The sequence below is a fragment of the Vidua macroura genome, chromosome 20, assembly GCF_024509145.1.
Source record: "Vidua macroura isolate BioBank_ID:100142 chromosome 20, ASM2450914v1, whole genome shotgun sequence".
Lineage (NCBI taxonomy): Eukaryota > Metazoa > Chordata > Aves > Passeriformes > Viduidae > Vidua > Vidua macroura.
Window position 1 is genome coordinate 10,041,837 of NC_071590.1, and position 18,846 is coordinate 10,060,682.

The window sequence follows — 18,846 nt, forward strand, 5'->3', positions numbered from 1 at the left end:
ACATCCACTTTTATTTTAGTAACCATTGTTAGCATGATTTATAACCTCAGCTCGGAGACTTTTGCTATTTAGATGTAACAAGATGCTTCACAGCTTTTATTTCCATTTCCTAATTTCCCTCTTGCTCCTGCTTTTTTTTTTTTTTTTTTTTTTTTTTTTTTTTTTTTTTTTTTTTTTTTTTTTTACTTCTCCCTCATCTTTGCCTTGCTCTCCAGCTGACCCTGCACTGGAAGAACATTTGGAGCACTGCAAGGCCTTGTCAGCCCCAGGGTCCACAGAACTGGTTAAGGGTTAGGAGCCCGCCCCAAAAATACATGTTGGGATTGTGGAATGGTTTGGGTTGGAAGGAACATTAAAGCTCATCTTGTTCCACCCCATCACAGTCAGGGGCACCTTCCACCATCCCAGGCTGCTCCCAGCCCTGTCCAGCCTGGCCTTGGACACTTCAGGGATCCAGGGGCAGCCACAGCTGCTCTGGGCACCCTGTGCCAGGGCCTGCCCACCCTCCCAGCCAGGAATTCCTTCCCCATATCCCATCCAACCCTGCCCCCTGGCATTGTCTCACCAGTGTGGGCACAACTGTAAGATCCTGGGGCACTCCTTGGTGTTGCAGTCCGGATTTCTGGGCCAGCAGGAGGAGCCAAGCCCTGCAGGAAATGTCCTGCTGCTGGTTCCCCGGGAGCCCAGGGTGGCTGGGTGTGACATCTGCTCTGTGCCTGGTGCCAGGGACAAGATCAGAGGAGACAGCACACACCCCTCTCTGCTGGAGCAGGAGGAAACCACTCTCACCTCTCTGCACCACTTGTGGCTGCTGCTCCAAGCCTCCCTCCCACCTTGCTTTTGACAGAATATTGACTGGAAAGCAAGATCCCATTTCTGCTTAGCCTTAAGGGCAGCTGTTTGCAGAGTGGCAGTGCTACACAGGTTTACTGTGTCGTATGTCTGTGTAACACTGGATTTGGATCTTGTATTTAGCTGCCAGAAGTGACTGTGATGAAGTGGCAGAGATAAACTGATAGATTGTGTGCCAGAAAGATGTTGGGAATCAATCAGATAAACAGGGCAGAGAAGTAGCTTGCTGTTTTCTAGTGATAATAAACCAGTGGCCTGGCTCCTGGAATTTTTAAATGTAATTGCTGCAGTAATAATCTCCAAAAATAAGCAAGTAGGGAAAAAAAAAAAGTAGTGGCAGGTTTTTAATTATGTTTGAACCACTCTTTTTCTTTTTTTCTGGTAATGTGGTGTATGCCTCAAAGGAGAGGAAGGTGCAGGGTGGAGCAAAAGCATCCTGCAGCTTTTCCTCCCTGGAATTGCCTGGATTCTGGTTCCAGGTGGCTCTGCTTCAGGTGTTTCTGAGCTGTAACTTCACTGGCTGGTGAATTGTAGGTGTCCATGAAGCAGTTTGTTCCCCTCAGTTTTGGAGGGTTTGTTTCTGTTCCTTGTGTTGATATCTTGGCCAATACCCAAGGCACAGCAGGCATGGATTGCAGTGAGTGGTGATAAACACACAGCACCAGTCAAGGATCCAAAAAGGCTGTTCACAACATCCTTTGGCTGCAGGAAGCAAAGAGGACAAACCCCAGCCCTCAGGACACAAAAAGAAATAGAAAAGGCTGCCTGAGCATTCCTGCTGTAGCTGTAGAAAGGATTTTGCTGTGCTGTTCTCTGAGCGAGCGTCGCTGCCCAGCTGCTGTTTGGGAATTGTTTCAGTTCCCCTGCCCTTCCCAGCAGTGGGGGCAGCCCTGTGGGGCTGAGCTTTTCCTGCACATCTGCCCCGTTAGCAGCTGGCTGCACAACAGCTGTGCTCATCTCAGGTGGGCTTTTTGTCTTTTCCTGCAGCTCCTGCGAGAGCTGATCGAGCGCAAAACCACGTCCCTGGACCCCAACGACCAGGTGGCCATGGGCAGGTGAGTGGGGTGGCTGGGACATCCCTTCTCCAGCCCAAACAGACTCCCAGGCTGTTTGTGTGGGATCCTCTGGAGATGTTTCCCCATTGGAAAGGTTTGGTCCAGGTATTTCTGTCTCTCAGTGGTTCCTGCACAAAAACTGGCTGCCCAGTGCTGAAATTCAGCTTTGGCTCTTTATTGACTCTGCTTTGGTGGTGGTTTAGAAGAATAAACCTGACATCAGTTAAAGCAATTCCTGTGTATCCCTCCTGTAAGAAAGGGTTCTGTACAATTAAAACAATATCAGGGAATGCTCCCTGCATGCAGAAGTAAAATATAATTCCATGCAGGGAAGCTCTTATTTCTCTGTTTAACTCTAGAGTTAGAAAGTGAAGAATCCTCCAAATGCCACTTCACGAGCAGTGTACATTGAAATAGCCACGGGCTCTAAGTCAGAAAAGTGTAAAAGCCAAGGAAGGCTGAAAAAGCTGGAGTTGGGCTCTTCCCTGAAACAATTTTGGGGGGGTTGTCTATAGGGAGGGGAAGAAAATGCATCAGGAAATGTTGTGATGGTGAAACAACTTTTCTCCTTGTAAAATACCACCCAGATTTTAGTGCAATGTGTCAGATTTATTTTGTGTACGTCTGGAATATTATGGAAAGCTATTCACTATGATTTAACACGATATAGACAAAATTACATTTAAGTGGTGATTGCATTGTACATTTATCTGACTTTACAATAAAATAGATTACAGTAATTAAGATTATATTAAGATTGCAGTAATTGGATTTTGTTAGATTTTTTCCCTGATGTCGAGTTTTCATTGTATAAATCAGGTGAGATGACGCTCGTTTCAGTTAAAAAAAATATTTATAACCAGGAGAAGTTTTTTCCCTGCTGGAAACTTCTTTGACTTGAGGAAGTTCTGGTTGAGAAGTGGAGCTCTTAATACAGCTGGGGATCAGAGAGTGTTTCTGGGAGTGTTCAGTGGCTCTGAAGTTGAGTTCCTGCTGTTCTGCATTCCCCAGGCAGTGGTTGGCCATCCAGAAGTTACGGAGCAAAATAAAGAAGAAAGTGGACAGAAAAGCCAGCAAAGGAAGGAGAATCCGGTGAGTGACACCTTCTGCAAGCACACACAAATCCTGATTTTGGGAAAAAAAAAAAAAAGTCTGAGAGCTCTGGGTGTGTTTTACCCCAGCTGGCTTTGGGGAATCTTGGCTGATTTGGGACTTTGAGGGCATTTCTTGCTCTGGGCAGTCAGTGGGGAATGCTGATGTTCCTGGACCCTGGAATAAGAGCTTGGTGGATGCAGCTTGGGAGCATTGCCCCAGTCAGGGTCTGGGCAAACACCACAGAAAGGTGCTCACATGTCCCTGAGCCATTTGGGGCTGGAATTTCCAGAGAGAGAGAACAAACCCCTCTTGTGCAATTTGTATCTCCTGACTGAGACGTGGCAGCACCTCCAAGGGAAGATGTGCAGAAATACCTCAGGTAAATCTCTATTTCTCACTGAGTGCCAGCTGGAATCTGGTGTCAAATCTCTCTTTGCTGGTAACTCACATCACAGCTCCCTTCATGTCTGAATCATTTCCCTCCTGGATCACTCATTTGGGTTGAGGCTCAGTGGAAGAGCCACGTGGGAAGGGCAGCAGCCTGGAGAGCAGGAGGTGTTTCCCCTTTGCAGAGCAGCTCTCTGAGTCTCCCTGAGATCAGCATGATTTGTGGTGGAGGTGGGAGGATGCTGAAAAGCTGCTCTGCTTCCTGAAAAATCCAGCACATTAACCATCCTTTGTGAGTAAACCATAAATCCTGAGTTTAGATGGCATCTGATAGAAAGTCAGTGGAGTCAGTCTGGGTCTGGCCTGGCATAGCAATTTTTAAGATAGATGTCATAAGATAATTTATTGAAAGAGGGAAGAGCTACTTTGTTGGCCTGAAAAGCCTGTAATTATTGACTATCAATATTCTTTTCTGTCAGCATCACACATAATTGGGTATATTCAGGATTCAGTCAAAACTCCTGACAACATCACACAACTGAGGCAGCCCTGTAAACCTCCAGGAATAACGGGGAATCTCTCCTTGTGTGCAGTCTGTGCCTTCAGCAGTCCTGGGGGAGCAGCTCTCCCCCCAGTCAGCTGCCTCTTACATCTCAGGTGCCTCTTTTTGCTCCTCTCACTAAAAGTTGTGCTGAGCCTGTGGGGAAAATAACAATAAAAAGGAGAAAGGCTCATTGTCTGTGGTTGGGGTTAAGGTGCGGTTAAGCTCCTGTATTTTTCAGAATAGGGCAGTAGAGCCCAAATGGGTTTTCAAATAGTTGGTGCTTCCTCTGAGAGACTTGGTGTCACCCCAGGAGATCCCTGACCCTCTCTCCTTCTCTAAAATTGTAAGCAGTGCTTACATTTGCTTTCATGACTTTCAGATCCTGGAGAGACAAGTATTTAATACCAAGTTTCATCTGTCTCCTTAATTCTTCCTTTTTTAGCAAAGCTGCAATATTAGAGCCTGTTTGGGTGCAATGTGCTGGTTTATTGTAGGGGCTGAAGATCTCCAGGTGCTTCCAGAGGCAGTCAGTCTTCCGCTTGACACGAGGGAAATTTGGGCATTAAGAGAGGAAATAAGTTCATCCAAAAATCAAACTTGAGAAACCTGCTGGAGGTAGCCATGGAGGAGGGATGCTTGCACAGCTTTCTCATGTCAGTGTTTTCTGAGCTGTGCTGCTGCAACGTGGGGTGTCTTTCTCTGCACCAAGTGAAATATTTCCCACTGGGCTGGGGTTTTCCAAAAGCAATCAGCTGTGGGCAAACAGAGGCTGGAGCTGAGTGGCCCCGAGCCCGTGGCAGGCTGTGCCTGCAGGAGCCCTGCCCTGCCTGTGCCCACGGGGCTGCTGCAGAGCCCAGGCTGTGAGCTGTGGTTTGTGGCTGCTCCCAGCTCCATCCTTGCAGCATCCCAGCAGGACAGCTCCTTCCAGCACCAGGGACAAAGGCTGCAGAGTGCCCCTGTGTGAGGCTGTGCCTGAGGAGCCTTGTGAGATGGGCTGTGAGCTCAGCATCCCCCAGGGAGTGCTCCTGCACAGGCAAACATGAGGAGTGCAGAGGTGACAGAGTGGAAAGGTGATGCTGGGCAAATGCTGGTGGATCCTTTTGCCTGCTGTTTGTCAAGCTCTATAAATAGCAGCAGCCTGGATGGAACCCTCAGTCTGGGGTAGGCAGTGCATACAAATGCCTGGGTTTGGAATCCCCTGCCCTTGGACACAGGGTTTAAGAGCTGCTCATTCAGAGGTTCTCAGTACCCTGTTAAATTTTATGTTGAATATAAATCATGAAATCCCTGCAGGCTCCTGCCCAGGGTGGCAAATGGGATGGGGATTCTCTCTCTGGAGGTGCAGGACACCTTGCAGCAATGTTTTGGTGATGAGAACGTGCCCCATCCCCTCTCTGCACAGGCCTTTTCCTGTCTCCTTCTTCCCTGGTTTTCACATGCTCCATTTGCAGGTCACTCAGGGTGAGATTTCCCAGCTCTGGAAATGGCTCCAGAGTGGATTTTGCTGTCCTTCAGGGCTCTGCAGAGCACAGAGCAGGGCAGGAGGGGGAGCAGAGGGATGCTGGAGCAGGTCTGATGGGAGGGCTGGCAAGGAGGGGCTGTTTGTCTGTCTGACCCCTCAGGGTTGTCTGTCTGGGGCTCTCAGTTCACGGGCGCTGCTGTCCTGTCCCCGGCTGGGATCAGAGAGGATTTGCTGTCCCTCACTTCACTGTTCACCTGGTTATTGCTGTTCCCAGAGGGGAGGGGCATTGCCAGCTCCAGCTGGTGCCTCCTGAGGGATCAGCCCCCAGGAGAGCCCTGCTTTTCCCTGCCCAGGCAGGCAGCATCTCCTCCTCGTGAGCAGCTCCTGACGTGCTGCCTGCTGCTCTCCCCAGGTACCATGTCCACAGCAAGCTGGTGAGCTTCATGGCACCTATTGACCTCTGCACAATGAATGATGATGCCAGGTGAGTAAGAGATTAATTATGTTTCTCAAATGGCTCCATGACAGCGTGGTATTGACCTGTTCTTCAGCCTGTCACCCTCTCCATTCCTTCTTATCAGCTCCCCATTTGTCACTGGCATCACAGCCTGGGTGTCTTGGTCACATCTGTCCTGGCAGCCTGGCTGAGCTTTCACTCTGTAATTACTGTGATGCCAAACCAGAAATTGTCATAGATCTCTAGCACCTAGGGTTTGATTCCTGCTTTAGAACTCCTGAATTGAAATTAGGAGTTCTAATTTCCAAAGTCCTAAATTTTGGAATTTCCCCGTTTTATGGAATTACACAGCTAAGCCACCTGGTGTCTTCAGGTAGAATCAGAGCTTAAGAAGAGCTTCTCTTCTAACAGAAATAGCAGCTTCTATATTCTGGTTAATGTGCATTTTCTTAGCTCAGTTAATAACTGGAATAGTTCTCTCAAGATTCACTCAAGACTTTTATGTTGCTTGTGTTTATCTCTATTTAAAGAGTAAAGAATTTTATTGGGAGACTGTAATGTTTTAATGTGGTAATTAGTAAAGAAAATACCAGTGAAATTTTGTGCATAGTTTCCAAACAGCTCTCCCACATATCCACCCATATTTCTTCAGCAATACACTTTAAACCCAAATCTCCAAAAGCTGTTTGTGGGAAGGAAGTGGAATAATTTTTCCAGTGAATGGATGGAGAAAGCTTGAGAAACATCTTTCCCCTGGGTTGTGGAACATGTTTGTGCTCTGTGAGGGAGAGATGTCATTTGTCTGTTTGTGAGATGGAAACCAAATACCTGCTGCCTTTTGGGGGATTGCAGGGACTTATGGATGAGGAGTTTTGTGTCCATAGCACCTGTGCTGTTTCATCACTGCATCTTTCTCAGAGTTGCTTTACTCTGGTTTTTTTTCTTTTTCCCCACTCCTTTTTTTTTTCTTTTCAAGTGAGAGCAAAGCTCAGCTGCCCTGATTTTTCAGTATTGTTCCTCTCACCACAGAAAGAAGTGTGGGAGGCTCCAAGCTGTTCCTCCAGCCGTGCACTCCTAATGTTTAGCTTGAAATTCCCTCTGCTGTGATTTAGCACCACCATTTCTTGTCGTGTTCCAGATGGGAACAGATTCCTGCTTCCTCTTTGCAGCAGCCCTTGCACATTTGAGTGGGAATTCTTGTGAAAAGCTGGGTGTTACTTTTTGTCTTCCCCCACAGCTGACACCATTTGTGTTTGCATCCATACACTGAACACATCCAAAATACTGCAGTGGGAGGGTGAAAATTGGGCCTTTTGTGGGTGTTTTGGTTCAGCTCTCCCCAGATGAAGAGATCTGCTGCTCTCAGTCAGTTGTTTGAAAATCAGAGCCACTCTCTGGGGGTCAGCTCACTTCTCTGTTCAAAATGCCCCTGCCCTTGGCATGAGCCACAAGATCCCTGTCCAGCACACAGCTGCAGCACACAAGGCAAGAAGAATTCAACACCTGCAGGTGAATTCAACAGAGCAGGCCAGGCCTGTGTGCTGGAGAGGGAAGCAGCAGTGATAACAGCTTCCCTTTGTGGCAGAAGCAGGTAATTTTATTGGTGGCCAGTGTGAATTACTGGATTGAAAATGCACATGTACACTTCACAGAGATGGGACTGTGCTCTGAGCCAGTTTTATTTTATTCTGGTCAGGCACTTAAAATGCATGACCCCAAAATGAATACACCTCTGACCAACAGGGCACTGTGCTGTGGTGGGAGAGCTTTCCCAGTGCCAGAGCTGTGTATAAAATGGATGTAGAAACAGCTGGCAGAGCTTTCCCCCTGAGTTCTACCAGTGGCCACAGGGGCAGGAAGACAGCAGGAAAATGCCAGTAAATAGATAAATAGGTGTCTGCAGATGTGGGTGGGCTTGGGGCTGGTGCAGAGTGCAGGGAGGGAGTGGTGCTGTGGCTCTGGTTCTGCCTTGGCTGTGCACACAGAAATCCCTGTGAGGGGGAAGCAGCCTGAGCACGGCCAGGAGAAGGGGATCACTCCACATTTTACAGCCTGGATTTGAGAGGAGGAGCACACAAGTCAAATAACTGCCTTTGTCAACATCCCTGCCACTTTCTGCTCACTCCTGCTGCTGCCTGGGATAACAGCTTTGCTGGAGGCAATTAATCTTCCCCTTGCCCCTTTTCCAGGCACCCCAGGCATGGGCAGGGCTCTTTAACCTCGTGCTCACATATTTTATGTTGTAATGTGTGGGGCACTGGTGGCCTCCAGCCCTCCTCCTTTCTAACCCTTCTCTGGTAGTATTTTAAACCATACACTGGGAAGTGATTTTTATGGTTACCTTGGGGTCTGTGTTTATAGACTTTAACACATTTATTGTCCTCTTGGGCCAGGGTTTTTCTAATCGGTCCAAGGTCACTGCTGGGTAAATGCTCTGCCTTGGGACAAGGAGCCCAAAGGCAAAGCTGGGGCTGTGCTCTGGGGGTTGTCCAGAGGAGACAGGAGCTGTCTGGGCCAGGACAGGGCTGCTTGTGGTTTCTCCTGGGTTTGAGGGTGGCCTCATGTGGTTTCCCCTTCTTGGACTTCCCTTGAGATAGGTTTTTCCCATCATCAGGACGTGGCATCCTTCAGGAGTACCTTGTGCAGCAGAGCTGGGAAGCAGGGCAGCCTTTGCTGTGGGAAATGGGGCACAGAGGGCTGATAGCCCCTGTCTCACAGGCCTTTGGGTCCAGAGGTCCTTGAGGCAGGAGCCTCAGGGAATTCCTAAAGATGTCAGGCAGGAGCTGAGGTTGAACCCTGACCTTCTGTGCAGGCATTGCCCTGAAAGCCTCCTCTGTCAGGAGGTCAGCCAGGTGTGCACGTGCAGAGAGCTCCTGTCCAGGTGCATGTGTTTGTTTCTGGGCAGGCTGAGGCTCAGGATTGCCCCTGGACCCCTGCAGGGCAGTGAGCTGTTCCCAGTGCTGGGGTGGGTCCAGTTCCCAGCCCAGGTGAAGTCTGTGCTCCTGGAAGAGCTGGGTGTGCACTTGGGCTTTATCCTCTCTGTCTGTCAGCTGTGAGACACAAACCCTCAGCTCTGTCCCTGTGTGAGGGGAGCAGACACTGAGCACTCCAAAGCAAGGGCTGCTGTCAAATGACTGCAAAGTCTGATGAGCATCCTCATTTCACCTCTGGAGGACACTAACTTCCAGGAAGAGACATCCTCTAAGGACACAGATGTTTGGTCCAAACACCTTTATCTCCCCAGACAACTCAGGTTATTCTGACAGGTAAAACAAGATTGTGCAAATATGCAACAGTGATCTAATCAGCTGGAACAACAGCAGTATTTTAACTGGCACTACCTTTTAACAGCATCATTAAGGGCTCTCATTACTCTTTTATTAGAGGCTCACTCTATTTCTTATCAGATTACAGAATGAACATAACTCATGGCACTGATTTGATCTCTTGTTAAAGAGGATTACAGCTCTGCATTAGCTGGGATTGACACGGTTTATAATTTGCTGTTGACACACAAGCTGGCAGTGTCACACGTGTGACCCCTCCCCACACCCCCCCGGGGGGAGGGCACCCATACATCATCATTAAACATGGCACCCAGGGCTCTGCAGGAGCCCAAAGGAGCCTTTTCTGCAGCAGAGTCAGGCAGGACACGCTGGAATTCCAGCTGGGGATTTCCAGCTGGGGAGTAGATCCCATTTTATACAGGCTGGGTTATGCCTCAGCAAATGGATCCTCGTTAGGGAGGAGGAATTTGCATCCTTTATGAGCCAAATCAGAGGAAGAAGGTGGCTCTGATGGGGCTGTGTCAAACCAGGCAGTGTCACCACCACCAAGTGGGAATCACTTCCTCAAATCCCACATGCAGGTGCAGGAGATGAACCCCCTGCCTCCAGGATCCTGCGTGGCACAGGAGCCTCCAGCCCAATGCTGCTCCTGCAGGAGCAGAGTGGGGCCTGCTGGGAGGCTGAATTAACAGCCAGATTATCCAGCTGCCAGGGAGGTTTGGATTGGAGCCTTTCCCTTGGATGCAGCCAGGCCCTGTGCATTTTCCCAGTCAGCATTCTCCCTTTGGTGCAGTTGCTTTGTCACAGAGAGTCTTGCTGCAAGCAGAGGGGGGTACGTAGCAGGAAATCCTGGTATTAAAAGATTAATTTACTTATATGACATAGGAGTTAATAAAAAAAAAAAAATAAAAAAAAAGGTTGGTGAGATACCAGCCTTTAACTTGGCTCACTTTGTACTTGGGGTATTAAAACACCATGAGAGCAGATTAATGGAGGAATTTGGGCTCTGTGATTGTCAATCCAGGCTGTTCACCAGCACAGAATTCCTGGGAGGAAGCAAAGCCCTTCCTGCTGGAAGAACTGAGGCAGCAGCTCAGTGCTGCATGGCACAAACCCCACTGACCCTGTTGGTGTGAGGAAAATGCCTCCAGGTTTGTTCAGGCACAGCCTGGGAGAGAGGATGTCCTGCTTTGGGAAACAAGGGGAGGAGCAGGGCATGGAGGGCACTGTGGAACCACAGGAAAAACCTCATCCTGTGAAACTAAACCTGCTTGGATGGATCCTGAGGCACCACAGAATCATAGAATCCCAGACTGGTTTGGTTGGGAGAGAACTTAGAACCCACCCAGTGCCACCCCTGCCAGGGCAGGGACACCTTCCACTGTCCCAGGCTGCTCCCAGCCCCAGGGTCCAACCTGGCCTTGACATTTCTTCTCTCTGTGCCCTGATTTTGTTGTATTTAAACTCCCCCCAGCCTGTGGCCCCTGGAGGTGCAGTGCAGCACCCGTGTCCCTCACCCAGGGCTTTTGGGAGGGCTGGTGCTGCAGCAGGGGCTCTGTGGGCTCAGCTGCCAGTCTGGAGTGTGACCCAGCTGGTGGCACTGGGCTGGACTGGTCGTGTCCCCACAGCTGATGTTTGACATCCCTGGCAAACAGACAGGAGCCTCTGGTATGGAAATTTCCCTCTTAAAGGGGGGAAAAAAAAATAACCTGTTAAGGGCTGCGAGATGATTTGTCGCTTTTCCTTTGTGAGACAATTTGTCTTCTCCTGCATCAAATCTGTTATGAAACAGGCAAGCTGTGAAAGAGGGAAATCGTCCTCGGAATATGAGGAGCACAAAGAATGGTTCCCTCTGCACAGGGCACTTCCCAGAGCCTGCCCTGCTCAAATACCCATCCCAAGCCAGGCTGGGAAGGCAGCATTTGATGGATTTCCTGGGGAAATGGGAGCTGCTGGAGCACAGGCCAGTGCAGCAGCCTGCAGGTGCCTGCAGCCCCCTGTGTTTTGCTGGTTCTCTGCATCTTCTGTGCTTTGTGCTGCAAAAGCTCCTTTGGAAACGGGGCTGGGACCAAAGTCAGGATGGGAGAGGCTCCACCTGTGCCCCATGTGTGTGTCCCAAGCCCAGGTGAGTGCTGCTGGAGGGAGATGTTGGAATTCAGGGACAGCAGGGATGGACCCAGGGCTGGTTATGCCTGGGGACAGTGCCCTGAGCTCCATCTCTCTGCTGTCCCCCTCTGCTCACCCCTTCCCCACATCCAGCCCCTCCAGATGTGCACTGTGCCTTTGTTCAGGGCCAGAACCAGCTCTCTGAAATATTTATAAAGCCTGGGCCTGCTCTCAGGGGAGCAGCCCGAGGTCACCTGTCACCTCCTGTAATTTAGAGCCGTGGGGCTAAAAGCATCTGCAGAGCACAGAGGATCTGATCCCGACCTGCCAGGGAGGGAGGGAGCTGCAGGAGCCCTTGGTGAGCTCCTTCAGGAGCTGGGAGGGCCTTTGGGGCTGGCTGGCCAGGGATTTATGGCCAGGATTTTGGGAAGAGGGTGAGTGCCACCCCCTGGGGCTGCAGCAGCCCCACAGCCCCGTGAGCCCCATCCCAGTGATCCCACAGGGAATGCTGGAGCAGGGAACGTGTGCTGGGAGCTGTGGGAATGCACAGCAGGTCCCTCTTTGCTTTAGGGTTTGACTGGGAATTGGGGCTGGTTCAGCCTTGGAGTAGAAAATGGGAATTAATGGTTTCAGCCTGTTTTGCCTTCCTGGTGGGAGCAGCAATACCTGGGATTTGGAGTGGGGTAAAACCCACTGGGCACTGAGCACACCAAGCTCACCTGGAATTCCTGTTCCATTTCATTTTTTTAAGAGAAATACTCATTTTTATTGAGGCATTTAAGGCTTCAGATTTGTTTTGTCCTCTTGGTACCTGCTCTGCTTGCTGGGCACTTTAATCTGAATTTCACACAACTGCACAAAGCATTTCACAGAAGGGACCACATGGATCATCAAGTCCAGTTCTTCAGTGAATGATCCATCCAGGGATTGAACCCCCAAACTTGGTTACCAGCAGCCTGCTCTGACCAGCTGAGCCAGCCTGGTACAGACAGAAAGTTTTCCAAGGGAACCCTCAGCCAACGTCACCTTCCATCAGGAGCTGTGTTTTCCACAGGTGTTTCTGTTCCATCTTCTTTTCCAGTTTCTGTGAATTAAAAATTCATAGTTCCCAGTGGAGGTTGGGGGTAGGAATGGGGGATATACTCATTTCACTACTGCTTGTGGCATATTCTAAATTATCTTTTTTTTTGGGGGTAGAAGAAGAGTAGAAGTAAAAGGTACTTGGGAAAAGGCAGAGAAATTGGTTGGAGGGTGTTTTACTGAAGAGCACAGCAGTGACTAGAGCACTATTGCTATTTTAATAAAAAAACCACCCCTTAGAAACTGAATTTTCCCCCTTAATATTGTTCTTCTACTGGTTTACAGAACTATATTTTAAAAAAGGCAGTAACATGACTGTAATTACACAGAACAGCCCAGCACTGGCTGCACCCTCCTTGTGCAGGCACATGTTGGGTGTCCCCTTGGAGTGTTTGGTGCTGCTGCAGGGGGGCAGAGGAGATTCCTGGGGATCTGCTGAGAGTTTTTTCCTGATTTCTATTTTGATGCTTCATGGGGATTTATGAAATGTGCTGCAGCTATTAATATTCATCCAGGGCACTCCTTTCTCCCTGTTGTGCCTATAAAATGTCTGTGGTAGCTGCACCTGGAGGGGGAAGAACCACTCTCAGCACCTGGGGCTGGCTGTAGCTGCTTTTATTTAATTTTTTTTAAATGGTATTGTTGACCTGGAAGCAGCAGTGTCCAGGTGGGAAGGTGCCATCCCCTGCCTCTGGAAGAGATGCATAAATAATTAAGCCAAGGTACTTACACACACATGTTTTATGGCAAATGGCTGTGTGGTTCCTGATCATTTTTTTCCAGAAACAGGTTTTATGATAATACAGTAAAAATATTAAATTAGAAAATGCCTCACTAAGGGTGATAAAACCTTACTACAGTGGAAATAGGTAATTATCCCCTCTACAGCCTAAATGACAGTTTAAAAGAAATAAAAATGTTAGTGCTCATTACTTGCTTTTGTGGGTTGCAATAAAGGGTAAGTTAAATTTTAATTCAGGGAAGACCCCTGTATCGACCTGCTCTGGGTGGGAGTTGTGTTAATTACCTGCACAGGTTATTCCTGAGCACAGGCTGCTCCACTCCTCCTGTGCTGGAGTCACCTTTCCCCCAGCTCCAGGTAGCACTGGGTGTCTCAAGCCACTGGCTCCAGTCTGATGTTTCATATCTGTGGGTGGAGGAGAGAAATCTTATATTTTTTTAACCAAAATCCAAGTTCATTATGCATAGCCTTAAGGGGGCTGAAAGTATTAAAATCTGCACTTACCCTGGTGAATTGAAACACAGACAAGGTTAAACCTGGAGGATTGATGAGTTTTACTCTCTGCATGGTTAAATCCTGCTGAGGGGAGAGGCTGGAAAAGAAAGGGAGCCTGGCTGATGAGGAGAGGAGGGGGAAAAGGGTTGGGTTATTTCATATTTTATTTTCAGGGTGCAATGTTTGCCCTGTTTTGGGGGTGCTGGGGTTACCTGCTTGCTCTCCTTCTCTTGTCACTCTGCCAGGGTGTCTGTCCCTGCTGTGTCATTATCCAGGAGAATCCACTGGGATTTTGCTTCATCCCATTCCTTTTGCCAGTGCCATTCCTGGGAGGATGGGGGAACCCCCCTGACCCCAAAACCTGGAGTTTCCATGTCACAGCCTGTCAGTGCCAGCAAACACTGCTCTGCCAGCAAAGACAAATTCTCCCTTGAAAGCTCCCCTGGCCCTGCTTGCTTGAAAAATGTTTTTTTTTTTTTAAATCTGTGGGATTGGAGCAAATTCTGCATCCATCCCTGAACTCCTGCACCCACAGGAGAGCATCAGACCCACAAAAATCAAGACAAAAACCCCAGGAATTCTCCTCCTGGCTTCTCCCCCAGTGGGAAAGGCCAAGGCAGGCTGCAGAGCAGCACTTCTGGGGTTTAGCTGCTCATGAGGCAGACACAGAAGCTTTGCTCTCTCTGAGTAATTCCTGTGGGGTTCCCCAAAATGTGCACGTTGGTTTTGAGCTCCCTCACCTTCCTGGGGATGGAAGGAATGAAGATGAAAGGGAGAAGGGCCTAGAGAGCCTGGAGAGGGGAGCAAGGGTTTTCCCAGATTCCCTTAGGGTGGTTTTTGGGGGAGGTTTGAGGCTGTTCCCTGCGGGCAGGACAAAACTTTGTCCATCCATCCTGCACTGCTGGCACTGAGACTTCATTCCTGCACTTCCTGGGGAAGTTCTTCTGCCATCACTGATGAACGTGGAATTCCTCCTTTGGAAGCTGACAGGGAACCCTCCCATGGAGGTGTCTGCAAGCAGGGACAGGCCCAAACCCAAAAACCCAAATATTGCTGTGCTTGGAAGGGAAAATCCCATCTGTGTACCCACCACTCCCCTCCATGTGTGCAGCCAAGAGGCTTTAGGAGCTGCAGTTTGAGAAAATCCAGCTCTTCCCCTGCTTTTCCCTCCATGCCCAGAAATGCCTGCCTTACAAGAATCCCTCCTTTCTCCCAGCTCACGTTCTCTGCTTCTAAAATTAAAGATAAATAACACCAGCCCACTTTTCTTTTTGAATTTTTTTTTAAGGGAAATTTGCTCCTGTTATCAGAATTGCTGCACATGGGATATTAATTGGAATCTTGTTACTGGGTCATTTTCATTGTTTTTCAAGTACTGTCCAAGAAAATGTATGAAAACTAAATTACAGCCCCACGTTGGCTGTGTGATTGAATCCTCCTCACAGCCCCGTACATCCTATTAAAATATTCAATCTTGTTTTCTTACTTGAAGAGCCTGTCTGTAAAGGGCAAACTTATAGAAACCCTCATTCTCTGGAGATCCAATATCCAGCCACACTGGAATATTTCCATATTTCTGTCCTGCCTGGGATTGGGCTCGCTCAAGTTCCCCCCTCTGCCTGTATTTATTAATAAAGATTTTTAATTACACCAGGCCTTTCCTGTTGAAGGAGTGGAGGGTTTGTGGCAGCCTTTTGCTTCCATTTTGACCTTGGAAAGGTAACTTTTCCCTCTCCCCATTTTTCCCCCAGGACGGAGCTGTACCGGTCGCTGTTTGGAAAAGTCAAGAACGGAGAAGAACCAGAGCAGAATTAGGAGCTGGGATTGAGCTCCTGGTGTTCTCCCAGCTGCTTCTGCCCTCAGCTGCTCTCCCAGGAGCAGAGCCAGCTCTCTCCAGCCTCTGGTTTGTCCCTAAAATCCCCCCTGAAGGAGCACCTGCTAAATCAGAGGGAAGAGTGAGCCTGGCTGAACACCCCCTGTCCAGCCTGAAATGCTTCCTCCCAAAAACAATCTATTTTTAATTATTCCCTTTAAATTCCTGACCTTGATTTTGCAGCCTGGGCACAGTGTGGGGGGAGGGACACAATCCAGCCCCCCTGCAGCTGGGTCCCCCACAGCTGTGTTAAAACCTTGGAGATTTGGGGGCTGGGGGGGGTTCAGTGCCCTGTTCTGGTGCTTGGCTGCATATTGAGTTCATTTTTCACCAGTCAAGAGGATTTAAATGTCATTTCCATAATTAACATGGCCTTAAAACAGAGGAAGGGTGCTCCTGTGCAGGCACCAGAGCTCCCAGTTCACGTTGTGGCTGCTGAACACACACAGGGACATTTGCTGGCCCTGACACGGGGATGTGCCAGGGAATTGCTGCTGTGGGAAGAGCCTGGGGCCTCCTCCAGCCCTGCACTGATCCTGCACACTCAGTCCTGCAGCTGCCTGTGACTCTGGGCCAGTCAGGCTGTGACATCCCGGGCAGGATGGCAGCACAGGACAGAGGTGACTCCTGTGAGGGCTGGGTGGGGTTTGCAGTAAATCCCCATAAAGGGATCAATAGGAATGGGGCTGCTCTGGGGTCACTGATCCTGTCATGGCCGTGGCTTGTCCCACAGTTACCCTGGCCCTGGCTGGGGTTTGGGCACTCCAATTTGTGAGCTGCTTGTCCCGGGTCCCTCCCTGCCCCGTGGGGACACGTCAGGTTTCCTCCAGAAAGCAAAGCAAGTGCCAGGTGAGGCTTGACTTGGCTGGACCAGCTTTCAGGGCTGAATAAATCCCTGCTCCCTCGCAGAGGAGCAGAGCTGCAGCTCCCAGGGAAGTGCATGGATTTCCCTGGGTCCAGCCAGAAAAGCACCTGGATTTAGGTATCCACTGATGACCTGATGGGATTTCCATGACCCCACATCCAGCAGGGGCCTGGGCACAGGGAAAAGCTGATTTTTGTCACCCGTGCCAGGTGAGCAGCCCTGGTTTGGCCTGCAGGGAGCTGAGGTTCTGCCATCCACAGCACCAAACCCCCGGGGTTCAATTCCCACAGCTGTGCCACCCCTCCCGTGTGACACCTGTGTCCTCTGTGCCACCTGTTCCATGTGACACCTGTGTCCTCTGTGCCACCCCTCCCGTGTGACACCCGTGTCCTCTGTGCCACCCGTTCCGTGTGACACCTGTGTCCTCTGTGCACCCCTCCCATGTGACTCCCGTGTCCTCTGTGCCACCTGTTCCATGTGACACCTGTGTCCTCTGTGCACCCCCTTTCATGTGACACCTGTGTCCTCTGTGCCACCCGTTCCATGTGACACCTGTGTCCTCTGTGCACCCCCTTTCATGTGACACCTGTGTCCTCTGTGCCACCCGTTCCATGTGACACCTGTGTCCTCTGTGCACCCCTCCCGTGTGACACCCGTGTCCTCTGTGCCACCCCTCCTGTGTGACACCTGTGTCCTCTGTGCCACCCATTCCATGTGACACCTGTGTCCTCTGTGCCACCCATTCCATGTGACACCTGTGTCCTCTGTGCACCCCTCCCGTGTGACTCCCGTGTCCTCTGCAGCCGCAGCTCCGGGGCTCCCGCTGGTTTTTTTTTTCAGTTCCCTCTCTGGCTGTAATGTTAAAAGGGTAATACAAACCTCTTTAAATGTGATAACTTCTCGCCGGTATTGTTTGAGGAGATAAGAGCCCGAGCAGCGCTTTTGAATTCACTTATCAGCGTTTCAGCAGCCGCTTCCCGTCCCCATCCCTGCCACCACCTGGGCCGGGGACACGGGGACAGCCGGGCCCGGGGGATGCGGCCCCGCTGCAGCTCTGACCTTGCAGCGCTGGCTGCGGCAGGGAAAGGAGCCCAACCTGGTGTGGAGGTGCTGCAGGAGCAGCCCCGAGTGCCCCGAGGGGCTCTGGCAGGAACAGGGGGGACAGCGTGTCGCCAGTGTCCCCAGGCTGGCTCAGGGTGATGGTGCCCAGCACGGGCACAGCTCCCCGAGCGTTCCTGGGCACACAGAAAGAACCAGGGTGACTTCCACCAAGTTTTCCTAATGCTGCCAATTAACAGCAAGTGACATCTTCCCTCCCCGCTCCCCCTGCCCAATAGAATATTAATTCTTTATTAATTCATGATACAGCTGCTAATTAGTACCTCCACCAATGGGCATTACACCTTAGCAAAACACTCGGAGGTGTTTTGGGGACTGGGGTGTGCAGAGGGAGGGACAGAGGGTTGTGTTAATCCTCTCCCCCCAACCCCGCCACAGCCAAGAATTTCAACTTTCAGACAAACAACTTCATTTACAAGTGTGTCTCTAATTAGCTGCAGAATTAGTAAAGCAGAGTTTTCCCCCCATAGATCGGCCAAACCCCCGGGGGAGGCTCTGGAATGGAGAGAATCGCATTTCCAATTATTTTGTTGAATTGCTAATTTAGTTATTGTGCCTGGCGTAATTGTGATGGGTATTGGGTGTGCAATTCAATTTGTTTTAAATATTTGTGGGAAGGCTGATCAGTAATGGAGCTGACCTATTTCATGGCCCAAATTGAGAGAAGAGACTAAAACAAAAAACAGCTACAAAGCCCCAGTTTGTCTCAGTTTTTATTTTGATGTCTCTCATCCCTCTTAAGACTGTTGATGCAACAAAAGGTTTACATTAAAAGATGATGGCACTTTGATCTTGGGCTTTGGAGAGCTTACAGCTTTGGTATGTCTTTTCTTGGCATTTTAATGTGGAGATATTTTAGGCTAAAGAGTTTTAAACGTGGTGCTGGAGTTCAGTAGGGTCTGTCCCCTCACCACCCCCCAAATTTTAACTATCATCATTCTGGTCTGAGAAATGTGGAAAAATCAGCTTCTGGAGTTGTGGTGGCTCACGTGGGCAAATTTAAATCTCACCGTTTGTGGGGAGGCCTCCAAAGGGTATTTGTGGATCAGCTCCCAGGGACATCCTTTAGCCAAAGCCCTGGTGGGCCTTTCCCTGCAGGCTCCAACTGAGCAGGGCACAGAATGAGGCTGGAAAAGGTCTCCAAGATCATCCAGTCCAACCATCCCTGCCCACAGAACAGCCCTGGGAAGAGGGTCCCGAAGTTCTCCCACCTCAGCAGCAGTCTCTGTGGTTTGGGGTTTTTTTCCCTGTTTGTCCCATTCACTGTGATGCTGAAGATGAGTGGCCACCACCATCAGGCTTGGAGACACCTGGGGGCAGTGGGGACCTGGGGTGGGGCACAGCTGACCTGGAGAGGTTCCACAGAAGCCTCTCTGTGCTGGCCTCAAGCACAGCTCAGCTCCCCCAGGACAGGGGTGACAGATTCC

General features: G+C 49.9%; 1 protein-coding gene across 1 annotated transcript in view; it reads left to right on the forward strand.

Moving 5' to 3' along the window:
• The window catches only part of AATF (apoptosis antagonizing transcription factor), a 38,811-nt gene extending 20,602 nt beyond the window's left edge, over nt 1-18,209 (forward strand). The window contains exons 9-12 of the mRNA XM_053995995.1: nt 1,840-1,907; nt 2,919-2,999; nt 5,808-5,879; nt 15,314-18,209. Coding sequence (XP_053851970.1) covers nt 1,840-1,907; nt 2,919-2,999; nt 5,808-5,879; nt 15,314-15,377 — 285 coding nt within the window. The 3' untranslated portion in view covers nt 15,378-18,209. The remainder of the gene's footprint in view (nt 1-1,839; nt 1,908-2,918; nt 3,000-5,807; nt 5,880-15,313) is intronic.
• Nucleotides 18,210-18,846: the final 637 nt, after the last annotated feature.